The sequence below is a fragment of the Aedes albopictus genome, chromosome 2 (assembly GCF_035046485.1).
Source record: "Aedes albopictus strain Foshan chromosome 2, AalbF5, whole genome shotgun sequence".
Classification (NCBI taxonomy): Eukaryota; Metazoa; Arthropoda; class Insecta; order Diptera; family Culicidae; genus Aedes; species Aedes albopictus.
In genome coordinates, this window is record NC_085137.1 from 306,099,146 (window position 1) to 306,124,016 (window position 24,871).

The 24,871-nt window shown below is 39.8% G+C and overlaps 2 protein-coding genes across 3 annotated transcripts in view; one reads left to right on the forward strand and one right to left on the reverse strand.

Moving 5' to 3' along the window:
* The window catches only part of LOC109428702 (glucose transporter type 1), a 916,963-nt gene that overhangs the window by 253,973 nt on the left and 638,119 nt on the right, over positions 1-24,871 (forward strand). The window lies entirely within an intron of this gene.
* The window catches only part of LOC109424246 (uncharacterized), a 114,828-nt gene continuing 108,619 nt past the window's right edge, over positions 18,663-24,871 (reverse strand). Inside the window, exons 4-7 of the mRNA XM_062848313.1 lie at positions 23,969-24,301; positions 21,303-21,640; positions 19,885-20,400; positions 18,663-19,168 (exon numbers count right to left, since the gene is read on the reverse strand). Coding sequence (XP_062704297.1) covers positions 19,890-20,400; positions 21,303-21,640; positions 23,969-24,301 — 1,182 coding nt within the window. The 3' untranslated portion in view covers positions 18,663-19,168; positions 19,885-19,889. The remainder of the gene's footprint in view (positions 19,169-19,884; positions 20,401-21,302; positions 21,641-23,968; positions 24,302-24,871) is intronic.

Here is a 24,871-nt window from a genome sequence, read left to right on the forward strand (position 1 = left end):
TTACAACAACTTAATTTTAAAATACTAAGGGGACTCACTAAACAGATGAAATTGCTACGTAAGCCATGATTTTTTGCTATTCAAAGTTTGCTTTGGTGATCTTGACGTTTAATCAAAATAATCTTTAATTAGCGGTTTACGCTGCTTAGTGAATACCCCTACAGATATTTTAAAAACAATATCAAAGTATACTTGTGCCTCAATTTATGTTCACCTTATTTGAGCCAGACTTAATTCAAGCCCTTTCCTTCCTCTCTTTCGACATGCACTGAATCCCAAAAATTTCCGCTCGATGGGCGTAAATGAGATAATATGTAGGTAGGTTGACAATATTGAGAAACGTGAATTTGAAAATGTTTCTCAAATCATCCATATCAAGCAAGGAGCATTACCAACAGTACCAGTACGTTGAATATCATCTTTCAATCTAGATCGGCCGTTGATGCAGATGGTTTGATAACTTCTTTCCAAATTCATTCGTTTTAGATTGATATACGAAGGAAATTGATGGGAGATACACAAACTAGGAGACGGCATTCAGAGATCGCTTGAGTTCTAACTTTTCTAATGGTTATCTTTCTTATGGATAGAGCAGACAATCCCTCCTTTCCAATCCGGCAGTTGTTGACTTCTCCAGACACAGAGTTCTTGCCGATAGCATTGTCTTCTTCGCTAATTGTATTACGCTAGAGGACACCAGTGAATCGATCGAACAGATGGAGTTGATTACTGCCCACACGATTGCAGTAGTATATGAAACTGGAATTGGCTCACCACTAAACTTAGGTGGTTGCTGTAAATAAGCGGAAGTCTGAGCTGTAAGCGGTGATTGAAGCAATGATTGTACCCTTGAAACGCTCCATGAAACAGGTAGGGGTGATGATCGTCGATAGCTTCACATTTGGTAGTTATCCCGATTACGCATGGGCCTCCACAATTATAGCGGCACTATCCTGGATGACGTCCATTTGCCAGTTGAATTGTGTTTATCGTCAATAAAATCACTCTAACTTTTCCTTTCCTGAATTCAAATCATATTATTTTATTACTGCTAGAAGAGAAATATACGACATATAATTTTAGGCGAACTGTAACTTGTATCTGACCTTGTAAACATGCAACTTTCAATATTTATGAGAAAAAAGCGGAAAAGTATTCAAAATAAAAGAAAAAGTTTCTTTGAATTTCCTCATCAACCTATATTTTGTACAACACGTTGAAAAAATCTCGCTTTTGATACTCTGCATCAGCTGTGGTAGCCAACCGCGCGACTGACGGAAGGCTAAAGTGCACTAAACGTCTTTAATAAAGACTCTTTATTGTCAAAGCTCGACCTTTCCCTATGTTATTTTTTTCCTAGGATACAGGTGGTTTGTTCGTACAGACTCTAGATGGACAACATAAGTTTTCGTGCTGTGGACAGGAATAATCAGTATAGTCAGTTGAATAAAAATTGATTTTATGCTTTTGGATCAGACAGGAAAAATAAAACACCAAATAAAAAAAACACGTGGTTTGGTGACAACAACCCCCCACCCCCCCTCCGTGGCTTTTCGTGGTCTTTCGGCAGACCACCCCCCCCCCTGTGACCTCGTGGTTTATGGATGGCCCCCTACAGCTCCAACGACTGCACGGAAACAAATCTGATCCTATTTTTATGATTCGCAAATTATAAAACATAAAGATTTGTCATTTTATAAAATCATGATCACGAATCATAGTTTCATAATCTGAGCAACTAATATCATGATTCGTTGCAACTATTTTTATGAGCTAGAACTCATGCAAATTATCAAGCGTTACACGCACTCCGCACACATGTCAAAACATGGTCATTCTGTGTGTGGTATCGTTGGTGTAAAAAATGAAAAAAGCCATTATTTTAATTGAAGTATAGTTTTAAATTCAATAATTATGTCACTTTATTGTGATATTAGCGTTCTAGTGTGTTCTTCGTGAAACCATTCTCTCAAAGAAACTGGTGAGTGAAATGTGCTGAAAATGTTTTCTTACGTTGTTTTTACTCATTTCTAAATTCGATTGCACACCATCGTTCTTGTTCTAGATCAAACGTGGCTGCCATTCCTTGTCCAATTCCATTCCGACTTCATTTGTTCCAGTTCCGGTGCCGTCAAACGACGTCAGCCTCATCCCGACTGCATAGTTTCGGCCGCATAAAAAAACGACGCAAGCACTGTCCTGGCAGTGTCCGATTCTATTCCTGTACCGGCTCTGTTTAGCAACGCGTGAGTAAAAAAAGCGTGTTGAAATTTCTTCCTAATGATTGAAAAAAAAAAATAATTTCTAAGTAACATCCGATTGCACGCCATCATTCTCATTCCAGCTTAACCGGCTGCGGCTGTCATTACTCGCCCCGGATCCGTTCGATCCCGATACGGCTTCATTCCTGTTCCGGTCAAACGACACCAGCACCATCCCAATCGCATCTTTCTGTGCTATTGATAATTCTTCATAGTAATTACTATCGAAACATATTTTGCTTTTGGGTCATCATTAAATCACCTCTGAAATGGCTGCAATTTTTTTTTCAAATCCACCACACTCATAAGCGATGCGCACCCGGAACCATGATAAGAAATCTCAATAACATGATTTAACTTCATGGTCCTCAGATTCATAAACGATGCGCACCCGAAACCATGATTCAAAATCTCAAAAATATGATTTATCTTTATGATTTCAGGAAAAAGGTAACGCATTGGTAGCGTTACGAGCCAATGGATCATACTATAGTGATTATAAATCATGGTGTATTTTTATAAAACAAAAATAAACTAGGCTCATGAAATCATTAGTCGTTTTTATGATTTTTGGGAGCAGAATTTACCCGTGTGGATTGTGGGTATGCATAGGTTATTCAACCAAACACGGAAGTTCTATCAGAAGCTCAACGCATCCCGCAACGGCTTCGTGCCGCGAGCCGAAATATACAAGGATAAAGACGGGGGCCTCTTGACGAACGGACGTGAGGTGATCGAAAGGTGGAAGCAGCTCTTCGATCAGCAACCTGAACGGCGTGGAGAACGTAGGCACGGGAGCCCACGGCAACGGACGAAACGACGACGCCAGTGCAGCGGAGGACGGAAATGAACCAACTCCCACGCTGAGGGAAGTTAAGGATGCCATTCACCAGCTCAAAACCAACAAAGCAGCTGGTAAAGATGGTATCGCAGCGGAACTCATCAAGATTGACCCAGAAAAGTTGGCCACCTGTCTGCATCGGCTGATAGTCAGGATCTGGGAAACCGAACAGCTACCGGTGGAGTGGAAGGAAGGGGTAATCTGCCCCATTTACAAGAAGGGCGACCATTTGGAATGTGAGAACTTCAGGGCGATCACTATTTTGAATGCTGCCTACAAAGTGATATCCCAGATCATCTTCCGTCGTCTGTCACCTAAAACAAATGAGTTCGTGGGAAGTTATCAAGCTGGCTTCATCGACGGCCGGTCGACAACGGACCAGATCTTTACCGTACGGCAAATCCTCCAGAAATGCGGTGAATACCAGGTCCCAACGCATCACCTGTTCATCGACTTCAAAGCGTCATACGACAGTATCGACCGCGCAGAGCTATGGGAGTCATGGACGAGAACGGCTTTCCTGGGGAGCTGACTAGCCTGATTAAAGCAACATTTCGGGTTTAGAGTGAACTATCCAGTTCATTCGAATCTCGCCGGGGACTGCGACAAGGTGATAGACTGTCATTCCTACTCTTCAACATCGCTCTGGAAGGTGTGCTGCGACGAGCAGGGCTCAACAGCCGGGGAACGATTACGTACTCTTACCGAAAATCTGACGTTTGAGCGGTGCCGGCATCTCCCAAACGTCAAATTTTCTGTGAGAGCAAACAGGCCAGTATAAGTGCGTGCAGTGGACCATGGCGGGTGATTTTAATGCCTAGGCGGTGAAATGTAGAAGCCGTTAAATAAATAAACAAAACAACATAAATACCATTTCTCATGATGACAATACTCTTCTGCCGTTTTCAAGCGCAAGAAAAGTTTGTACAAGTCTACGTTTACTATGGAAAATAAATCGATTTTACATGAACTGAATCAAGGTGAGCCAATATTTTATTGCAGCGCGCGGTTTATCTTGCTCACCGCAGGCAGGCAGCCAAGAAGCTTGCTTTTCCTTAGTCGTCCTTACACGCGGCCACGGAAGGGGAGCTTTTTCCTTCGTTGGCCATCGCGCGTACTCACCAATATAGTACCTACTACGACGACGGCGACAGCGACGGTGTAACGAGTGAGTGATCTATTTAAGGATTACCTATTTGCTTCCCTCAGGGGGAAAGTTCGAGGTCTTGGTATCTATAGCTGGTTCCGCCGCCGCACCGCGCCGCGGGATGGACCACGGCACGGCGCGGTTGTTGGAGCGAGGAAGGATAATAAATTGGTGCCGAGATTGGATTTGTCTTGATCCCTGCGGGGGAACATCTGAGCGGGAAATTGTGACGCGACTGAAGCGATCCGATTGCAGTTGTGGGTTCTTCCGTGGATACTTTTTTCTCAACTGAAATTGATTGTGCTGGCGGATTGATTGTTATTGATGACATAAATTGAAACTGGCCGGTTGGGAGAATTTCTTTCGCTGAGATTCATACAAATGAAAATGTTTAAACGTTTTCTTTTTATTTTAACTAGATGGTATAATTGAAAATAATTTTAAGTCTTCTTTGTTTGCAAACAAAAAAAAAATGATTGTGTATTTCTCATCTTATATCTTTTCAGGTAAGCCTCAGCTGCTTCAACAGCATAAGGAAACCCAAAGTAATTTCATCAGGACAAATGGAACGGAATAATACACGGAAGAACAATTGAATTCACCAAATATGTAATCATTGGAAACACATTTTAATTTGGATTGGTTCACTCGAAGAGGCATGTAAGCCAAATTAGGTCAGAGACAAGCATAGCGACGATTAACAAGCATACATATTAACAGCTTATTTTTTCATGTAAACCGATAATTAGGCGCACGAAAACATTAACAAAGTGATACCGCATAGATGTACTAGTATCGCCCATGGCATTTCGTTTCTGTCGAAAATCATGAATTGGACTGTCACCTTAATTGCGCCTAATTATGTTTGGTGAATGTGTGAAAACTACGGCAGATTCCGCAAGCATAAGTTAGCTCGGTAGTCCCAACGGCACCCCAAACACATAGTTTACCCATTAGAGGAGATTTCCGGAAACCTATTTTGCCACTAAACCATTTACGTTACCTAAATACCTACCTACTTCCAATGAAATGCTCTCATCTCAACCAACCATCCAACTAACAACCAGCAGAGCACGAAGCGCCACTAAGCTCGACATCCCATTAACTTCCAGGGGGGCAAGCTAACGATTGTGCTCTGCTGCCAAGTGAAACTTCAATTACCGGATGCGGAAAACTTTTTCCCCCGGAAAATCGCAATCCCTGTCAGCCCACATTATTGACAAAATCTTCGGTCCGTGTAAATCCCTTCCAGATAAATAGCGAACATTCTCACAGTGGTTCTGTTTGTTTTGGGAAAGATCAATACGAATCTTGAATTAGCGATATTTAATAGAGAATAAGTGACATTCCTGGAACCTTTCGTAATCGGAATTACGTTGATTACCTTGAGCATGAAGTATCTTCGTGCTTGCCACATGGTCATTGTCAAAGGAAGCTCTCAGTTAAGAACTGTGGAAGTGCTTATAGAACATCAAGAAGAAAAAGAAGAAGAAAAAGAAGAAGAAAAGGAAGAAGAAGAAGAAGAAGAAGAAGAAGAAGAAGAAGAAGAAGAAGAAGAAGAGGCAGCAAAATTCCCTTTTCTATGGGCATGGCATGGTGACATCGCATTACGCCTTTAAACTTTTTCAAATATGCTCTCTGATTCTCAAGTGTATCTCAAGTGTTCTGATTGGTATCCTGAAAGATGTCACTGGTCAAAATTTCTTTTCGTTTTTCTAGTAGGTATTTGTGAACTTCAAAAAATCATTATCAAAGTAAAACTTCTCTCAACAATATTCTTTCAACACGATGATAAGTTGAATCTATGGTGGTACATATTTTCATTTAGTGAAATTATCGTAAAATTCATCGTAGGGATCTGTGTTGATATTTGACCAGTTTATACAGACATTAGCTATCACAGTACCACTGTGCATTCTAGTACCAGCTGCCTGCCAGAAATAAGCTAATTAGATGCGGGAATCAGTGTTGCCACCTCCTCCCGTATCGCAAAGTGACGCACTATCTCTGCATTTTCTCTGTTCTTCCACCAACCTCCACCAGCTGGGGCACATGGAAGGCATTAGCGACGACAGTAGTGGTGCAGCTTTTCCCGATTGAAATAAATTTACATCACTTACCAAAGTCAATAGAAAACTCCTCCGTTTGCCGTGGGCCGGAAGCCGACTCGTTAGCGACAGCCACGTTGACTTTCCGTTCCTCTCCTCTCTTCAGAAACCTTCACTTCCTCCGTTTCCATTTCCTGGCATGGTTGCTTCGTCGTCGTCGTTCTCACCGGCACTGCGCTGCGACCCTGTCTAATCTGACCTATTATCGGACGATTTTGGCAAAGCTCTTTCTCCGGCAGCGACGAAGGCAACTGGAGCAGGCAACTTTCACGCCGCTCAAATTTATCACCATAATCCCTTGGGTATTTTTCTTCCACGCTGCCGGTTCCGTTGCCAGCGTTGTTGCTGCTGTCCTTTTTGCCTTTTCTCGGTGAAGAAGAAGGTTCGCTGCCATCAGCTACTGATGTCATTAGCCGTTCGTATTCTGACGGTGCCGGTGGTGCTGGCTGGTTGCTGGTGATGTTGTTTTTGGTTCAGCTGGGAATCCGGACTGGCGCAATCATTTATTGGTCTTGCTGAAATCACGTTTATCATTGGATTTTGTACTACAAGAGGTCTGGCTGATCGAATAGAAAAGTATTGGGAAAAAGACAGAGTTTTGTGAAATGAAACGAAACATTTTGTGTGTAAGATATCTTGTGTCTTAATCTAAAATCTAAAATTTTAAATTGGGTTCTTTTGGGGTATCCAAATTACTGCATAATCGGAATCTCAGTCCAGAAATAAGTCGAAATTCAAAATTTCATCATTTTTGGTGCCCGGGATTTATTTTTAAAATGCATTTAAATGTGTATGGGGAAAATTTTTTGGTTCGGGGCGAACTGTCACTTTATCGATTGAACTGTCATTATATCCACGGAAATTAAAACTGTTTTGTTTATTTAACCATCAAAACAAAAGAAATCGGAACACAATAAAATCACCCTATAATCAGAAAAATGAGCTCTTTCGATTAGGCTAAAGAAAATAGCAATATTTAATTCACTAAACAACCCTATTGCCTGTTAATACATCTATTGCAGACCAGGGCAAAGTGCGGGATCATAATTTCAATTACTGTCGAACTTTTATGTATCTTGAACATTTCTTCATATTTTGTTCATACCTGCTGTAACTATTGATGGTTAGAAATTTGGGGTAGACCAATAGCTTCGAGATTGAAGAGTTGCGTGTTGTCGGTTCAAGAGTCAATTTATTACTAATTATATTTACATATGATCGATCGTTTCTGTAGCTACTGTGTGTACATTATTGATGAATGGATGTTGTGTGTATGTGTTGAGTGTTTGCTGTATGTAAGATGTAATCCACCACAGTACTTCCCCCTTTACCAAACTCTACGGGGTGTCCTCACATGACGTCCTGATTTGGTCTTGTATGGCGGTGGCTCAGCTACGTCCCGGCTATTCGATGGAGACGCATTATCCCTTGTGGCATCAGTCGACTGACTTGGTAGTTCGGTTGTTTGGATGTGTGCTGCCTTGAGGCGATCAACAGAGATAGCCTGCTTTCTGCTCTTGATGTCGATGACAAACACCTTCTTTTTTCGTCGTAGCACTCTGTAGGGGCCATCGTACGGTGATGTTAGTGGCGGTTTGATTGCGCCAACTCTGACGAAAACGTGCGAGCAAGCAGCCAAATCTTTCTGGATGTAGGGTTGGTGTTTGGAATGGTTGCTCATGGGTGTCGGCCGAAGTTTGGCCATGGTCGTCTTGAGGTCCATAACCAACTCTGGTGTTAGTGGTTTCGTGGGAACTTCGGTGAAGAACTCCACACACAAACGAACCCATCAGCTGGCGGAAGGGGTCCGTGAGCGAATCTCTCGCTCGGGATGGTGATCTGCAGTATTGGTGATTTGTTGTACCTATGTGTACTTTTGCTTTTTGACACGGGATGCACTGCCCATAACTGCATAATTGTAACATTCGCATTTTTTGCAGGTTTTGAGTTAATATCGGGGATCATCATCAAATCACAAGTACCGTCAAACGGGGTTACTTGCAACAGCGGTGTAACTTGCAACACGATGACATACGTTAAATGTGAACTATTTTCCCATAATAATGAAAGCTAGTATGCTTCACCACTTCGGTTATCAAAATTATGCGTACCAAAGATCATTTTAGTCAAAAAATCAGTTTTGTTTCTTTGTTTATTGTTCAGTTACTCTGTTAAAATGGTTTGCTCATTTTATGCCATAAAAACAAGTATGAAAATCGTGCTTTACCTCTCTCCTATGGTAAGTGTGATAAGTCTGATGACCTTGCTTGCAGTTAGGGTGCCTAATAGTAAGCTTAGTTCAACGATTAAAGTTTGATAAACTTATCGACTAAGTAATGTAAAAAAATCATTTTCATATTCGACAACTACTATGGGGTAACTTGCAACAGCTGAAATTAATAATACTTTCTATAATTTATTTTCATATCACGATATTTCGGATAGAAATAATCGAAATGAATCATTTATTAATTACGTGACGTGTTCACTTTCAAATTTCAACTCAAATTTACCATTTTTGCAAGTGATTTTCAAACATTGTAAAAGACTTCCATATCTTGAAACTTCAGTCATGTTTCAACTTGATGAAAGAATAATTCAGTTTATGAACGTTCTAAAATAATCACCAACATCTATTCTGAACCTAGATGGTATAAATTATTCCAATAGAAGGCCAAAATTGACGGCTTCAAACTTTGTAAATAGTTGAATGGGTGTTTAAATCATGTTATTTTAGCTGAAGTGGCCAAACACCACTTCATACCGAAAATTACCTAAAGATGACTCACTTTACCTTTCCAACAAATTAAATTAAGCGTTGTTGACATTTTATAACTTGTACTGAGTGATGAGATCAATAAATATTTTATATTTGAGGGACGTAAGACCTGCTGTGAAACGATATACTCTCGCTTATGATAACTACCAACCGTTTAATGAAAAATCATATTTAAATTGGTTATTGTGCATCTTATCAAAGCATTTTTCATGCATTACATCAAAACTTATGATATGACCAAGAACTAGAACGTTAGTGCAGTTAAATGGTAGATAACTTAGTTTCATGGCATATATTGCAAGTTACCCCACATATGGGGTAACTTGCAACAAGCATGTATTTCACACCTCCTGTTTAGGTGGCAACGTATTTTGGTAAATGAAGTTCTGCATAGTATTCTACTCGTGGTAATTAGTTTTGGGACGGGTAGTCACTAAATCTCGACAGCAAACACGGTTTTGGATGGTGTTAGCTTCAAGCTACAAAATTCAATTTTATTATGGTGGTGATGGTTATATGATAACAAATGTAAACAACTTACGATTTTAGTGATCGCACTACAGATTAGAGAGGAATCGTATCGAAGATGCCTTAGGTTTTAGTTTTGAATCAAGTTCAGGTGATAATTCATAAGTATTTGTATCGATAATCCTTGTGAATCTGCGATTAGAATTTCTTCAGTTCAGATCACTAGTTTTAAGTACAAATTCACAGTTTCGATATAAGACTTGCCAATAAATTTATAAGTATTTAAAATTTTTAACAAATTTTTCTGATATTGTGACCTTACGAGGACGAAATCAACATTCGATGACTTGCATGTCTCGATCGCTTTGACACTTCTATCACATCTTGTCACACTTGACAAGCTGTTCATGTGCGGCCTGTTAGAAAGTGTTCCCCGCAAGCGGCGTCGCTGCACCGAGGGGTGTTGACGGCACAATTAGTGTACACGATACTTTACAGTATGTTTGAAATGTTTAGATTTTCAATTATATTGCTTCAAAGTCGAAAAGTGTTGCAAGTTACCCCATTTGACGGTACTTTCGATTACCTGACTAAAAATTTAAAGTTTGTTCTAGGATTTATGAAAAAAATACCAAGTCGTTTTGTCTCATTGAAAAATGTAACCGCATAACAGTCACACTGAAAAAAAATAGACTGGCTTTGAAGCGTGTTATCAATCATAATCAGGTCCAATTTTTTTCTAACAATTCGTCTAGCATATAAAATGTGCTACCTATAGAAAAATTTATTGCAAAACGATTGATTACGAATTTGAGAAATTTTTAAAATTTAGGTTCATTTTCATATTATTAAAAGTTGAATCTTTGGACACCATTTTCTACAATGCCTACTTTTGTCGAATGTTACTCTTATGCGATTATGGGCAGTGCAGTGTACGACGAAGTTCTTGCAATCCCGTCGGAGAGACGGCCACACGAAGCGTTCTGCGACTAGCCGAACTGTTGCTCGTATTCCAGGGTTAGAGACGTTGGGGGGGTTTGCGATGATCGAGGTTCGGAATTCTCTTGGGACGAACGGTCTGATCGCTGTCGTTGAAATGTCGCAGTACATACACAGTTAATCGCGTCCGGTAATTTTAACCGAAATCACAACCGCTGAGCGTTCGGTATTGGATTTTTAACGAAATTCTGTAAAAAACTAACAAATTTCGGTAAAATGTTATCGTTTATCTGTCAAACTCAAACGAACTTCGGTAAAAGTTGCTACCTTTACCGATTTTTTCCTGTAAAACAAACTTAACGGTTGAGATTTCGGTAAAACATTACCGAAGTCGGTGATTGTTTCTAACTGTGTACGGGAAGACAAAGTCCAAATCGCCTATGATTTCATGGAGGTGCCAATCGATCGAGACCAGCTAGGGCAGATTGTGCACGAATACGGGTTCCCGGAAAAACTGATACGATTGATCAAGGTGATGATGGATCGAGTGTTTGGCGTAGTTCGAATATCAGGGACACTCTCAAGTCCCTTCGAATCTCGCAGAGGGCTACGGCAAGTGTAGTGTCTTCGGACGAATCAAAGTCAACCACGTCGCTTGGTGTGTAACAATCAACTGAACTCTTTATTGCCTCTTCCTCTCTACATATCCCCAAGTACATAAACGTCTGACTACCCTCTGTATTCGAGCACGCTATTGTTACGCTTGAGCGTCACATCTACTCTACAGCAAGGAGATGGGCTTTCGTGCTTGCTGTTTAACATTGATTTAGAGGGGTAATAAGGAGAGCGGGGATAAACATGAGTGAAACGATTTTCACGAAGTCCGTTCAGCTGCTTGCTTTCGCTGATGATATTGATATTATAGCTCGCAAATTTGCGACGATGGCGGAAACGTATATCTGATTAAAAATGAAATTGGATTAGGCATTAATGTGTCGAAGACAAAGTACATGATGGCAAAGTGCTCCAGGGAAGAATTACCGCGCCCGCCACCCAGAATTTCTATCGACAATGATGAAATCGAGGCGGTTGAAGAATTCGTGTACTTGGGCTCACTGGTGACCACCGACAACGATACCAGCAGAGAAATTCAGAGACGCATTGTGGCAGGAAATCGAGCTTACTTTGGACTAATTAATTACAACACACTGGTTAGGCCGGTAGTCCTTCATGGGCACGAAGCATGAACTCTACGGGCAGAGGACCAACGCGTCTTTGGAGTTTTCGAACGGAAGGTGCTGCGTACCATCTACGACGGGGTGCAGATGGAAGACGGGACTTCCAACAAACGTCCAACAAAGTCAACGATGGAATCGAGCTGCCGCATGACAAAAAGACCATCTTTGTTGATGACCATCTTCAACCACGCTCTACCCATGATCTCCCATGTAACAAAGATAACTGAATAACAGCATATTCAGCCAATACTTTCAAAATTAAGCTGATGTTTACTAATCCATTGTACAGCAATAATGTTTGTTGGGCTCTTCTTGCATTAACATGGTAAAGGACAAATTACTGTGAGGGCTGTCCAGGTTCCCCACAGGTTACGTTAAAGAACCAGCATCTTTTTCACCTCCTCGATCATTCATTCCTCGACATGAGTCTTAAACACCTTGAATTGGGGTTACCCTGTTTAATTAATTTCAAAAAGTCTCTCCTATATACGATTTCCCAAGTGGTAAGTGATCTACTAGTCAAAATAAGTGAGCTGTACAAAAAAGAGCGATTTCGGATGATATTTAGGGGAGGCGTAAGTGCATTTTTTGCTAGAACAAACTTTCAAAAAACATTTCAAATTTAATTTTCAATCATAATTTTTCTAAACTAAATCGGTGATTCTAGAAACCCATTTGCCAAACTTGTGCTCAAAATTGCGATAGCTCCACTGGTTTCCGAGATATTTAAAAAAAAGTCATATTTTGGTATCCAACCCAAAAAATACTGAAAATAAACATTTTTTCAAATATCTCAGAAACCAGAAAAAAAATCGCAATTTTGAGCACAAATTTGGTCCAATTGGGTACTAGAATCACCGATTTAGTCTAGAAAAAATATGTTTGAAAATTAAATTTGAAATGTTTTTTGAAGGTTTGCTCTAGCAAAAATTTTACTTGAACTCTTTGCGCCACCCCTAAATATCATCGCTTATTTTTGTACAGCTCACTTATTTTGACTAGTAGATAACTTCCCAAGTAACAATTCCATTGCAGATTGGTTTTGTTTGATTTTTATTAAGGTTTTATTACAGCAATAATTAAAACTCACAGTTGATTCTATGACATTTCCCGGAAAATCATTTTCCGAAAGACATTTTCCGGAAAACATTTCCCGGAATGACCCATTTCCCGGAAACCCATTTTCCGGATTGGAACATTTCCCGGAAAACTATTATCGCTATTCCCAGACTCATTTAGCAGCTATAATTTCAAAAGATAACATTCGAAAGAAAACAATATCTGATAAAATGGTAGCAGTTACATTTTGCGCATAGTTTGTAACCAGTATACTACACTAGTTTACAGCATTTTTGAACTCATTTTTAGTGTAGAATCATGCCCTGAGTTCGAAAACGTGAAAGAAAAAAATTACAGTAGAGCGGAAATTCTTTCGACTTTCCATACAAGGCTGTCGATTTGAAATCAATTTTTGTTCTATTTTTTAGAAAAGTCGCTCACTTCTCACATCTTATTCTTCGTATTCAATGCTCCGATTGAGCTGAACTTTTTACTGTAACTCGCCTATATATGGTATTGTTTGTAATTGTTTTTTTTTTTCTTAATGAAAAAAATACATTCCTTGATATATATTTGGAAATTATGCTGAAATTTAAGGAGATCGTCCTAAAAACTCGCCAATATCTTGAATTTCATCAATCTAACGCAAAACCTACATTCAGATGATCGAATGGTATGAAATTCAGCTTTAAATTTATGGTAAAAGATTTAAAATTGGTTCAACAAAACGCAAGATATTTGAATTTTAGTTAATTCCATATTTGAAAAAGTTGTAAAACTCGATAATGAGCTAAAACTCAAAAACTGTTCTACTTAAAAATTTTTGAAGCACGGTTCGAAAATCAGCGTTAAATTATGCTTTAAAAATGTTGATCGTTGACAGAAGTTCACGACTTTCGTTTTATTTTGTAAACTAGTGCTATTGGTTCAAAGTTTCCATACTATTTGCGAGCTCTATAGGCGGGTTGCGGATTAGTCAATATTCTAAACAGAAAAGTCTGCTCGTCTTTCGACAACACTTCTGAAACCTATACATCAGACGTGAACAAAAAAACAAAAAAAATTAAACGTTGAAATGAAAAAAAAAATGATAGACGAAATGTCAAATTTTAAAAATGAGGAAGTCAAAACTTGAATTTCTATTTCAAAGAAGAGTATACTGTTTTAAATTTATCTGTAGCACTCACCCTCTTATACCTTCTTATTGTTTCTCTCATATGTTCTTTGCCTTTTTGATACTAAACCTATAAAACTGTAAATAACAAGAGGCCAACTTCAACTTTTTTCCTAACGACTTGGTGTGGCTTATTAGACCGAAAATACATTTGGCCACATTAGTACTAAGTCAAATTGTCATTTGGCTAGATTGAAACGAAAGCGATCGAAAAACAGGCCTTGAAAGAACAGCCTATTGCTAGAAGAAGGGAAAATCTCTAAAGGTGCAATTGACTGTTGGCAATTAAACAATTCTGTAACAGGCTAACTTGAAAAAAAAACAACACATTTTTATAAGAAGGAAAAATATCAGATAACGTTAACAGTTTGGCTGCCAATCAAATACGCAACTTTGTGACTAGAAAGAACAGCATACTAAATGAAGAAGGACAAATCTCCTATATAGAATGCAGCAAGTGCCAATAAACACATGTTGGTTGTTTTATTGGCACTTGCTGCTTTCTATATAGGAAATTTGGCCTTCTTCATTTAATAGGCTGTTCTTTCTAGCTACAACGTTGCGTATTTGATTGGCGGCCAAACTATTAACGTTATCTGATATTTTTCCTTTTCTTAAAACGTATTGTTTATTCAGGTCGAAAGAACAACCCATTTTTAAAGAAGGGAAAACACCAGATGGAATTGATAAATTGGGCGCGAATCAATTCTGTAACGTTACACCGTTAGAAAGAACAGCCTGTAAATTGAAGAAGGGCAAATATCCTATGCAGTTAGCAGTTCAACTATATAAATGCACCTAGAACAGCCTTTGACGAAAAGGAAGAACGTTTTTTTTTTATTGAAAAGCCAGTCAAAATATATCCATTTGGCTCAACAATGCTGGCTCTACTTTGTTAAGTGAACTGAAACGAGAATCTGAGTTCCATTCGTTTATTAAGTTCTACCATCTTGAAAAAAAAATATAAAAAAGTTTAAGGCTCGATTGTCTGTAAATTGATCATCAACTGATAAAATTAGTCGTAATAAGAAACACAGAACAAAATCATGTTTAAAAATTCTAAAATATCTTCTGAGGTCTCAGGTTTTCCTAGATCTGCCTTTCCGGGAAATTAGGCATTCCGGGAAATGGAGCATTCCGGAAAATGGTTTTCCGGGAAATGGGGTATCCGGGAAATGATTTCCGGGAAATGTCTTTCCGGGAAATAGTATAGAACCCTCACAGTTTTATGACTGCTTTTATGAAAACCATTGATAAAATGTTTTATAGTATACTTAAATATATTAATAAAGACATATTTTAAGAGTAAACAAAACTTTCCGATATGTAAACCTTCTGGCAATCATTATTACCACAACAAAACTGTTAAAACTCTCAACAGATGGCGATCCGTTCGATTAGTAACGACATCTGTTGGTGGAAAAGCAGAAACTACGACACTGCTAGGTTTATTGCGGTCATCATAAAAGTAAACTTGCTTTCGTTTTATTTTCGCTGATTATGGTCGTCGCCATATTGAATAATTAGCTAACGTGAATGGAAAATAGTTAATTTTGCTTAAATAAGCAATAAATTGATAGTTTGTCACCATTTTCATAACATGCTCACATAAATAAACTCTCTCTGCTGAGTTTTCTTGTGATTCGAGATAGTTTTACTAAATTCAAAAATTGATTTATTTCATTCCAAGATGATAATATTCACTATTTTCGAAGCGCATTAATTTTATGATTCTGCACCCCCAATATTGAGCATGAGCATGAGCATGATTGACCGCCCGCGGTTGCTCCTCTGTTATTGCAAGGACAACTGCATTTACACAATGAACCAACAGATGGTGCTTGGGATTAGCTTTCTCTTCATTGTGTAAATGCTGGAATCCCAATACTTTTCAATAAGCAATACCAGCGCCGGCCGCGTCCGAATGCAGGTCAATTGAGGATAGGGAAGGAAGTGATGACGTGATTCTCGCTTAGGCCAATAACCGAGGAATTCTCTGCGTTACTACGAGAAATCACTAGGAGTTTGGACAGGGGAAATGGAGATGTGTTGAGGATTTTGTCGTGGTAAACGAGTGTAATGTTTTGATTCGCGATTAATAATGCGCTCGCGAAGAAATACCCTTCTAAACCTTGGACGACGAACGCGATCTTTCGTGCCTCAAAACTCACCCTACATAAGTTATTCATTCGCAACTAAGGAGAACACAATGCTAAACACCGACGCATCTGTAGTTTGCGTTTCCGCGCGTGACAATGCTGAACGTGATCAATTCACAAGTATTAACAAAATAACACGTGATAAATAAATCAGAAAGATCTTACCGCATGGTTTGCCGTCTATCTTTTACCGACCCTCTCTTTTTCCAGAAATTCATGCAACCTTTATATGAGTCAAAACATTTATTCATTTGGACTAAAATATTACAAGTGTCGACACCGAAGATGACGAACCATTCAAATTTTTGTGCTCATGCAAAAAATGAAAGGAATTTATTTATTATCAACTAAATGTGCATTTGGAACTAGCGCCGACACAGGACGTGACGAACTTTTCAATATTTGTTAGATAAATACACAAAAACCAGAGCTGCAGTATCTTCCACTAACTGGCCTCGAAATTACACTGAACTGCTACAGCAACACACGGGTACGACGATGTGCACATTCAAATTGTCGACGACAACGCGGCCGATCCGAATGAAAAAAGCGGCACTTCCTTTGCCTCCAAAAACACACTAAACCGCCTCGTACGAAGATGAGCATGCACACAGGACGACGACGCGATGCAACGACGAACCAAGACGGACTCTCATGCAACCTTTACTTCAGAGCGTTCATGACTAACAAAAATTCTAATCATGACTAATCATTGATGATTGATGATGATTAATTTGATTTTTAGGATGATTAAAGATTATGATTAATGATTAAAATTGGTTTTATCTGTGATTGTTGATTATGATTAATGATTAAAAATGAGTCATTGATTAAAAATCATGATAAATCACTCTGTCCGGGAGATTTTTGAAAACAGAATCATAAATTATATTATTTAGAACAGCATTTGAACCAATTGAAATTGGACCATATATTTTATATGATGAATCATTTTTGGTGATGAATGATTAATGATTGATTGATATTTTTTCTTATGATTATGATTACTGATTAATGATTAGATTGCAAAAACAGTGTGATTAGGATTAATGATTAAAGATTAAATGAGATTTTTTTGTGATAATGATTAATGATTTTGATTAATCTTAATCAATAATCACCAATCATGATTAAACTTATGATCAATCATCAACGCTCTGACTTGAGTCAAAACATTTATTCATTTTGACTAAAATATTACAAATGTCGTCACCGAAGATGACAAACCATTCAAATTTTTATGTAAATGCAAAAAATGAAAGAAACATATTCATTATCAACTAGATGTGCATTGGGTACTAACGCCGACACATGATGTGACGAACTTTTCAATATTTGTTAGATAAATACACAAAAACCAGAGCAGAATTGTATAAATCCTTTAGCATTAATTATTATGATAAAATGGAAAGAGCTCACCAATAATCATCCTTCGAAGTGTCCAGTGCGTATGTGCTACAGCATCTTCCACTAACTGGCCTCTTCTCCGAAATCACACTGAACCGCTACAACTACACACGGGTACGACGATGTGGACATTCAAATTGACGACGACGACGACGCAGCCGGTCCGAATAAAAAAAGCGGCTTTTTCACTTTGCCTCCAAAATCACACTAAACCTCCCGTACGAAAATGAGCACAGCCAAATCGGCGACGACGACGACGCGGCAGGCCTTTTTTTTCCCCAACCGGCGAGCCCGACTAACACTTTTCACTGGTGATGCTTCGCCGTATCATCACCAGCCGGAATGCCGTTTTCGCGCGAACCCAAAACCCACACACTAATCGGCACTTTTCACTGGTGATGCTTCGCCGTAGCATCACCAGCCGGAATGCCGTTTTCGCGCGAACCCAAAACCCACACACTAATAGGCACTTTATTTCCCCAACCGGCGAGCCCGAGCTAACACTTTTCACTCGATTCTGCACCCCCAATATTCACGGTAAATTCGAATGCGCATAAGCCTACCAACACAATAACTACTGAAATATTACTTTGAAATGATCGCTTTCTACTTACGAATGATGTATTGCCTGAACTTTACGTGCCATCGCAGAAGCTTCTCTGCATCTTGAGCTGTCATAGTTTTTGTTGAAAAAAAAAAAACAACAACAAACGAGAATGGAACATTTTTCAGCTAGGTTTCAAAACGAGTTTATTGCTACTCTCAATGTGGTTTGCAAAACCTCTCCGAGAGTGGTCCACTTAGCCGGAAGATGCTCTTAAAGAGGTTATCAAGAGGTTTTGATGTATAAATCAGTTTTATTGCAAGTTTTATAAAATTGGTTATGGAGATCTCTTATAGATCCGAACAAAACCTAAAATGTTACTTGGGTTACCACTTGGGAAATCATATATCGGAGAGATTTTTTGAAATTAGCCCCACCCTACTGTTTGGTGAACCCTTACTAGTCGAACAGGCTATACAGCAAATGGAAATGGTTTGGTAGATTGGGGATTGTAGTCCGGCCTCTTTCGTTGGCTGTTGGAGGTGGTCACCATTCCCAAATCCGCTCGGATATCCGTATCATTTGAGCAAGTTATTCTGCCATTGATTATAGAAGAAAACAAATGGGCCTTCCAGTTTTTCCATTGTTTCTGTTATCTTTCCTATAGGTACTGGATTAAGGCATTGCAATGGGAGTCAAAGTTACATAGGAACCGACTATATTTTTGAAATAATTACAAACTTAAAGTGCAAATTGACTTTTACTAGAGAAGCTTTTCACAAGAATGATAGCAAGACAAGACTACAAAACATAATATAGTTTCTCAACCTCTCCCACCCGGGACACACAGCCATGGCAATACATTTGGCCGATAGCGACGATCTATTTTTGGGTCCAAGATATGGTACTGGGCAATCGGTGCCATTGGAATGGTTCTTCTGATTGCCTTCGTCTCCTCCATCATTGTCGGTGCCGGGTCGCCGCTCTGGTTCCGATTGGGATAACTCACAATCAGAATCAATCAAAATTGTGCGCTTGACTGGTCTGTTGAGAGATGGAGCGGAAGAAAAAGAGCATTGAACGGTAAGGTATGAGAGTGCTATGAAGGAGAAATATGTCTTAACAGTTTGTAATTGTGTGGAAATTGCCAATGGAGCTCAAGTGGATTTGGAGCCTGTTTTGTGCCGGATTGTACTCGTAGCTTTAAGAGCAATCGAACGGCAGACTGAAGAAAAGGTCAAACTCTGGGATGTTTACTGATATATCTTCTACATATTTTGTTTGTTGGCATGAATGATAAGAGTTTGGAGTAACCGTTGAAACATTCACTTTTCATAATTTACCAATACCATTTACCATTAAAACGTTAAAGGTAAAACGGATTGAAAATCCTTTAAAACAAATATTTCACATGCGAATTTTACGAGAAAACGACTAGGGGAACTTACGTACACATTTTCGGCCGTTTTTTGAAACCTGTTGACCTCAGAGTTGGCCTCTAATCCTTCCCAACCAAGTTAAGCTATATACCCAAATTTCAGGCAATTTGGCCCACGAAAACCCCCCATGACGAAAAGAACAAACCTGCCGATAATACCCTTAGTCACCCTATATGGCAGAAGTAGTTCTATGAAACTTTCATGGAGGCTCCACTCACTGAATTCAATTTCTTTTAGAATCAATTGAACCATTATGTCAAATAATCGAAATCACCTGAATATTACAAACCGACGACATTTAATTCAATCAAATTAACTTACTTTGATCATACGAATTCTATCGATGATGGCATAGATTTCGATGACTTTAGCTTTTCCGGCGGTGGCGGTGCAGCAGAACTCTTCGGTGGAGCTGATTTGAAATGTGACCCATTTTTTGCACCTTTCTCGCGAATAGCTGCACCACGCTTGCATCCTTGCGGTGGCGGCAGTGGTTTGCATCGGAGCGCCGCAGCACCAGCAGCAGCAGCATCCAGGATGTTGTCGTCGAGTGTCTTTGTCGTCTTTAGTGGCACCGATAGTGGTTCCGTTGTTGTCGGAGTCGATGAAGAGCAGAAGCGGGAAGAAGACGTTGGGGAGGAGTGTGACAAGTCGTTAGCATCATTACCGTCGTCACTTTCTTTTTCAGCGATATTTTTAAAGCCATAATGACGCCTTAGCTTCCTGAGTTTTTCCGCCACCACCGCTGCTACCATGCATGCATCGGGGTTTTCCTGTGTGCTGGTGGTGGTCGTGGTGGTATCGGCATTTGATGATTGCTGCTGCTGCATACCAGGGCTGGAAAAAGGTAGAAGTTGATTTCTGTTGCTGCCGCTAGCGGAATTGTGGAGATTCAGTAGGGTGTGACTTATTTTCGATTGAACATGTAGTGCCACGAATATTCTTTCAGGATGCCTCGGAAAATCCTCAAGGAGTCCCCGGGAATTCCTCCAGGAGTTCCCCGGGAATTCCTCCAGGAGTTTCCCGGGGATTCCTTCAGGAGTTCCCGGGGGATTCTTCCATGGGTTCTCCGGAGATTTCCGGGGATTCCTTCAGGAGTTCTCCGAGGATTCTTCAATGCGTTTCCCGGGGATTCCTTCAGGAATTCTTCCAGGGGTTCCCTGGAGATCCATCCAGAAGTTTCCTGGGGATCAATTGCCATTGCTTCAGGAGTTCTCCGGGCATTCGTTCAAGAGTTCCCCGGAAATACTTCCAGGAGTTTCCCGGGAATTCTTTCAGGAACTCCCTTGGGATTCCTCCAAGCGTTCCCTGGGAATTCCTCCAAGGGATTCCCTGGGAAATTCTCCAAGAGTTTTCCTGGGAATTCCTTCAGGAGTACTTTGGGGTTTTCTCCTGGAGCTCCCGGGAATTCCTTCTGAAGTTCCCCGGGGATTTTTCAGGAGTTCCTCGGGGATTCCTCCAAGAGCGTTCTGTGGATGTCTCCAGGAGTTTCCCGGATTTCTCCAGAAGTTTTCCGTAGATTCCACCATGAGTTCCTTGGAGTTCCTCGGGAAATGCTCCAGGACATCCTCCAGGAGTTTCATGGGGAGTTCCTCCAGGAGTTCTTTGGGGAATTTCTCCAGGAGTTCCCCGGAGATTCCTCCAGGAGTAATGATATTGATTTGAGGCTCAAAGTTGTGATTTTCTCACACCATGTAAATGGCCCAAGAGCAAAGATTACAAATAAAAAGCAGTCTCACCCTAGATAACAGTCATCATCGGACGTAACGGCCGAGGTGAGGCGAGTGCACGACGGTGATAACGATGGCGACGATGAAGGGATTGCTGCGCTTCCGGAAGGGTGCCGATAATTGCAATGGTGATTATCGATGATGGCGCTGCTGATGGGGTTCGTCGATGCTTTGTTGTCGTGCTCCTCCCCACGAGTGGCACTCGTGTTGTGGCAGGCTGCATTAGAGAGAGGGCTCCGAGTGTTGCGATCCGGCAAAAGGTCAATTTGTTGATGGGTGAGATTTTCGATGACGCTGAAATCGCTCTTCAGGGTGGTTATGGTCGATGCTTGGGTTTTGAGGAGAAACTGCTCTTATTTTTTTTTGTTGAGGAAGAGATAAGAAGAGGTCGAAGATGTTTGGTCAATAACAAAGAATTATTGATGTCACACATTAAACACGACCGCTTAAATATGTTGTTAGTCTTCAACTTATCTATCGCTGATGTATTTTTGCTCTCTGATATGACTGACTAATCTGGCCTTGTTTGGGTACTGGCTCTGGTTCATATCCCGGGTTCATATCCAGCTCGATAATAGCATATTATGATATTGAGATCAAAATGTGATATTGGTTTGATTGATATAAGAGATAAAAGATCTCAAAATAATATCTAAAATTTACTCCTGGAACATCATCATCAGATCATATTCAGATCTTGTAAGATCTAACCAATAGCAGCAAGCTATTCGTTTGATCTTGAAATATCACATTTTGATATTGTTCAGATGTTCCAGGAACATTTTTCAGATATTATTTCCAGATCTTTTATCTCTTATATCAGGGGTTTTCAGACATTCCGGCTGGCGGTGCACTTTTTGGAGATGAATCGCTCCGCGGTGCACATGTTCATTATTGTTAAAAAAAAAGAAACAATTCCAAATTTGCCAAAATGCTTTCGTTTTTTTCATAGCAATCCCAAGCATACACTCGTCATTAGTTTTCCCCCAGCAATTATGACACTGTCTTACGTTTTTTGATCACTTATTGGAGCATAGTGAAGTGACACAGTTTTTCGCCTAGGAATATTTCTTGCTCAGAATGTTTCTGGAAACTTTCAGACAAGATCTTTATAAATGCTTAATGAAATCTTGAGCCGAATTAGTGGTGTTTTGTTTTTAAGAACCTAGGTAAAGTCCTTCCAAGACTACTGAATTATTTCTAGCAGTAGCGTCTCGTAACCTTACTTTTTACCTCTTCAACGACTCTAAAACTGGAATTTGCGGAGAATTCAGGATCAGAATCAAATTGAAAATGAACGGAAACGACAATTTTCGTGATTTGCTACAAATTACGAGCTAATTTGATGACAAAATTCAAGAATTTATGTTCGTTGGACAGGTAGGTTTGAGGTTAGGGAATCGCTACTAGAATTTTTTTGATAGACGTTTTTCCAAGACTTTTACTGGATTTCTGAAAAAAATTCTAGCAAGACACTTGGCAGTTTTATTTCCAGAACTTTGGCATATATTTACAAAATTTTTGATAAATTATTTCCAGGCCATCTTGTCAATTGGGTTCTTGAGGGGTATCCGGCTTATTTTATAATCGGATTCTCCGCCCAAAAATTTGTCGAAATCCAAAATTTCATAATTTTTGGAGTCCGGGAACTATTTTTAAAATGCATTGAAAGTTTGTATGGGGAAATTTTTTTGTTCGGGTCGAACTGTCACTTTATCGATTGAACTGTCATTCTATCCACGAAAATTAAAACTGTTTTGTTAATTTAACCATCAAAACAAAGGTATTGAAATCCAATAGAATCATGGTATACTCAGAAAAATGAGCTCTTTCGATTAGGCCACAGAAAATAGCAATATTTCATTCACTAAACAACCCAATTTGGAAGGAATTGTGTGTTCACCTGTTTTCGAGATCAGTGATAGATTCCTTCTCTGGTATTATTAGTTAGATTTCTTCTGAGATTTTTAGCGCATTTATTGAAGATACATTGAAGATGCTTTGAAGAGTAGGTTCTTGTGAACATCCATTACGAGTTCTTGGAAAAATATGATATTTATTAGAAGAGTTTTGGCAGACTTGTTCCATGAATAAAAATAACTTGTCATGGCTTAGCGGTGCACCAAGTGCACCGCGGTACACGATCTGAAAACCGCTGTCTTATATCAATCAAACCAATATCACGTTTTGATCGCCAGTACTTCACCTCTACCCGGGATGGCTCAGATCAACTTTCAGCATAAAGGGACAACAAGGCTTAAAATTAGCAGACTTGTTGGAAATTGAACAGACAGTCTAAAAGTAGGGAAACTTTCTTAGTATCCAGGAAACATTGTGAACTCTCTTTTTTTCTGTTAAAAATGAAATAGCACACTTGAATGTCATGCCTCGATTATGTGTGCTTGTCAACAAACAACCTATTTACTACAGGACTCACCTAAACGAATGTCTGCCACTGTATTTAGGTCATTTGGAATTCAGAACTTCAACTACAGCCAATCCTCAACAAAACCATTTGAGTTGGGTAAATTTTCAACTCCTTCTTCAACACCATTGAATTTAGTTGAACGCACATACCACGTCTTCAAGTTGCCCGTGTGGTGGCGGCAAGATACGTCTAAAACTTTTTCTCCTCATTCCCCGCCCTTCCTCCCCCTAACCCACGAAAAACTTACTCTCAACCGTTCGTTCTCGACCAGTGCGTAGAGCAGGCGCTTCTCCGACTCGTTCCGGGTGTGTTTGAGACGCCGGCAGCGACTGGTGGCTTCCTGCAGCTTCCGATTGAGATCGACGATACGGCCGTCTTGGAGCGTTTGTTTGTCACTTATCATCGTCTGCAATCGCTTAATTTCCCCTTCCAGCCGCCGCCGTTGTTGGTGCGGTTCGGTTGGTGGCTCCGTGGTGGTGGGGTTCGGATTGGAGCTTTCCGGCTGGAACTGCTCCGTTGGCTGCTTTGTGCCGTCGCCGTCGCCTTCACCGCCGTTGTTAGACGGGGTCACAAGTTTGGCCTGAAATGACAAACACCGCATCGGGGAGGGGAGAAAAGGCGAGTGTTAGCACTTTTTTCGACAAGTCACGTTCTGATAAAAAGGGTCAAAGCTGTGTTTGGCTATGCCTACGTCTCCGGGGTTGGTTTTTGTTTGGTTAATCGTGTTTAGATACGCTTTCTCAAGGGCGATGAAATGGCTTTTGCTCGAAATCTAAAATTAGGATTAGGGATTTAAGCTTTCATCGTTCAAGACTGATTGGAATTATAATAACAGAAAAATATATATACCATGCCCATGCGTGACCAGAATACGACAACACTACAAACAAGACTGTATGTACTATGCTAAAACCATACTGGGGCCCGGTACAACCATTACCTTTTTTTTTTAATATAAATATGTATTCAAGCTCATTTAATTGCAGTTCAAAATGCTATTACACGGGAATCTCCATTTGAGGAAAATCTTTTAAGGAACCTCCATTAAGGAAACGTAACCTAAATGGAATTTGATTGTGAAACAGTTTTAGGCGTGTTCAGAGAAAAAAAGATGAGGGGGTTGGCTCTATTTAAGGTTACCTACTATAAA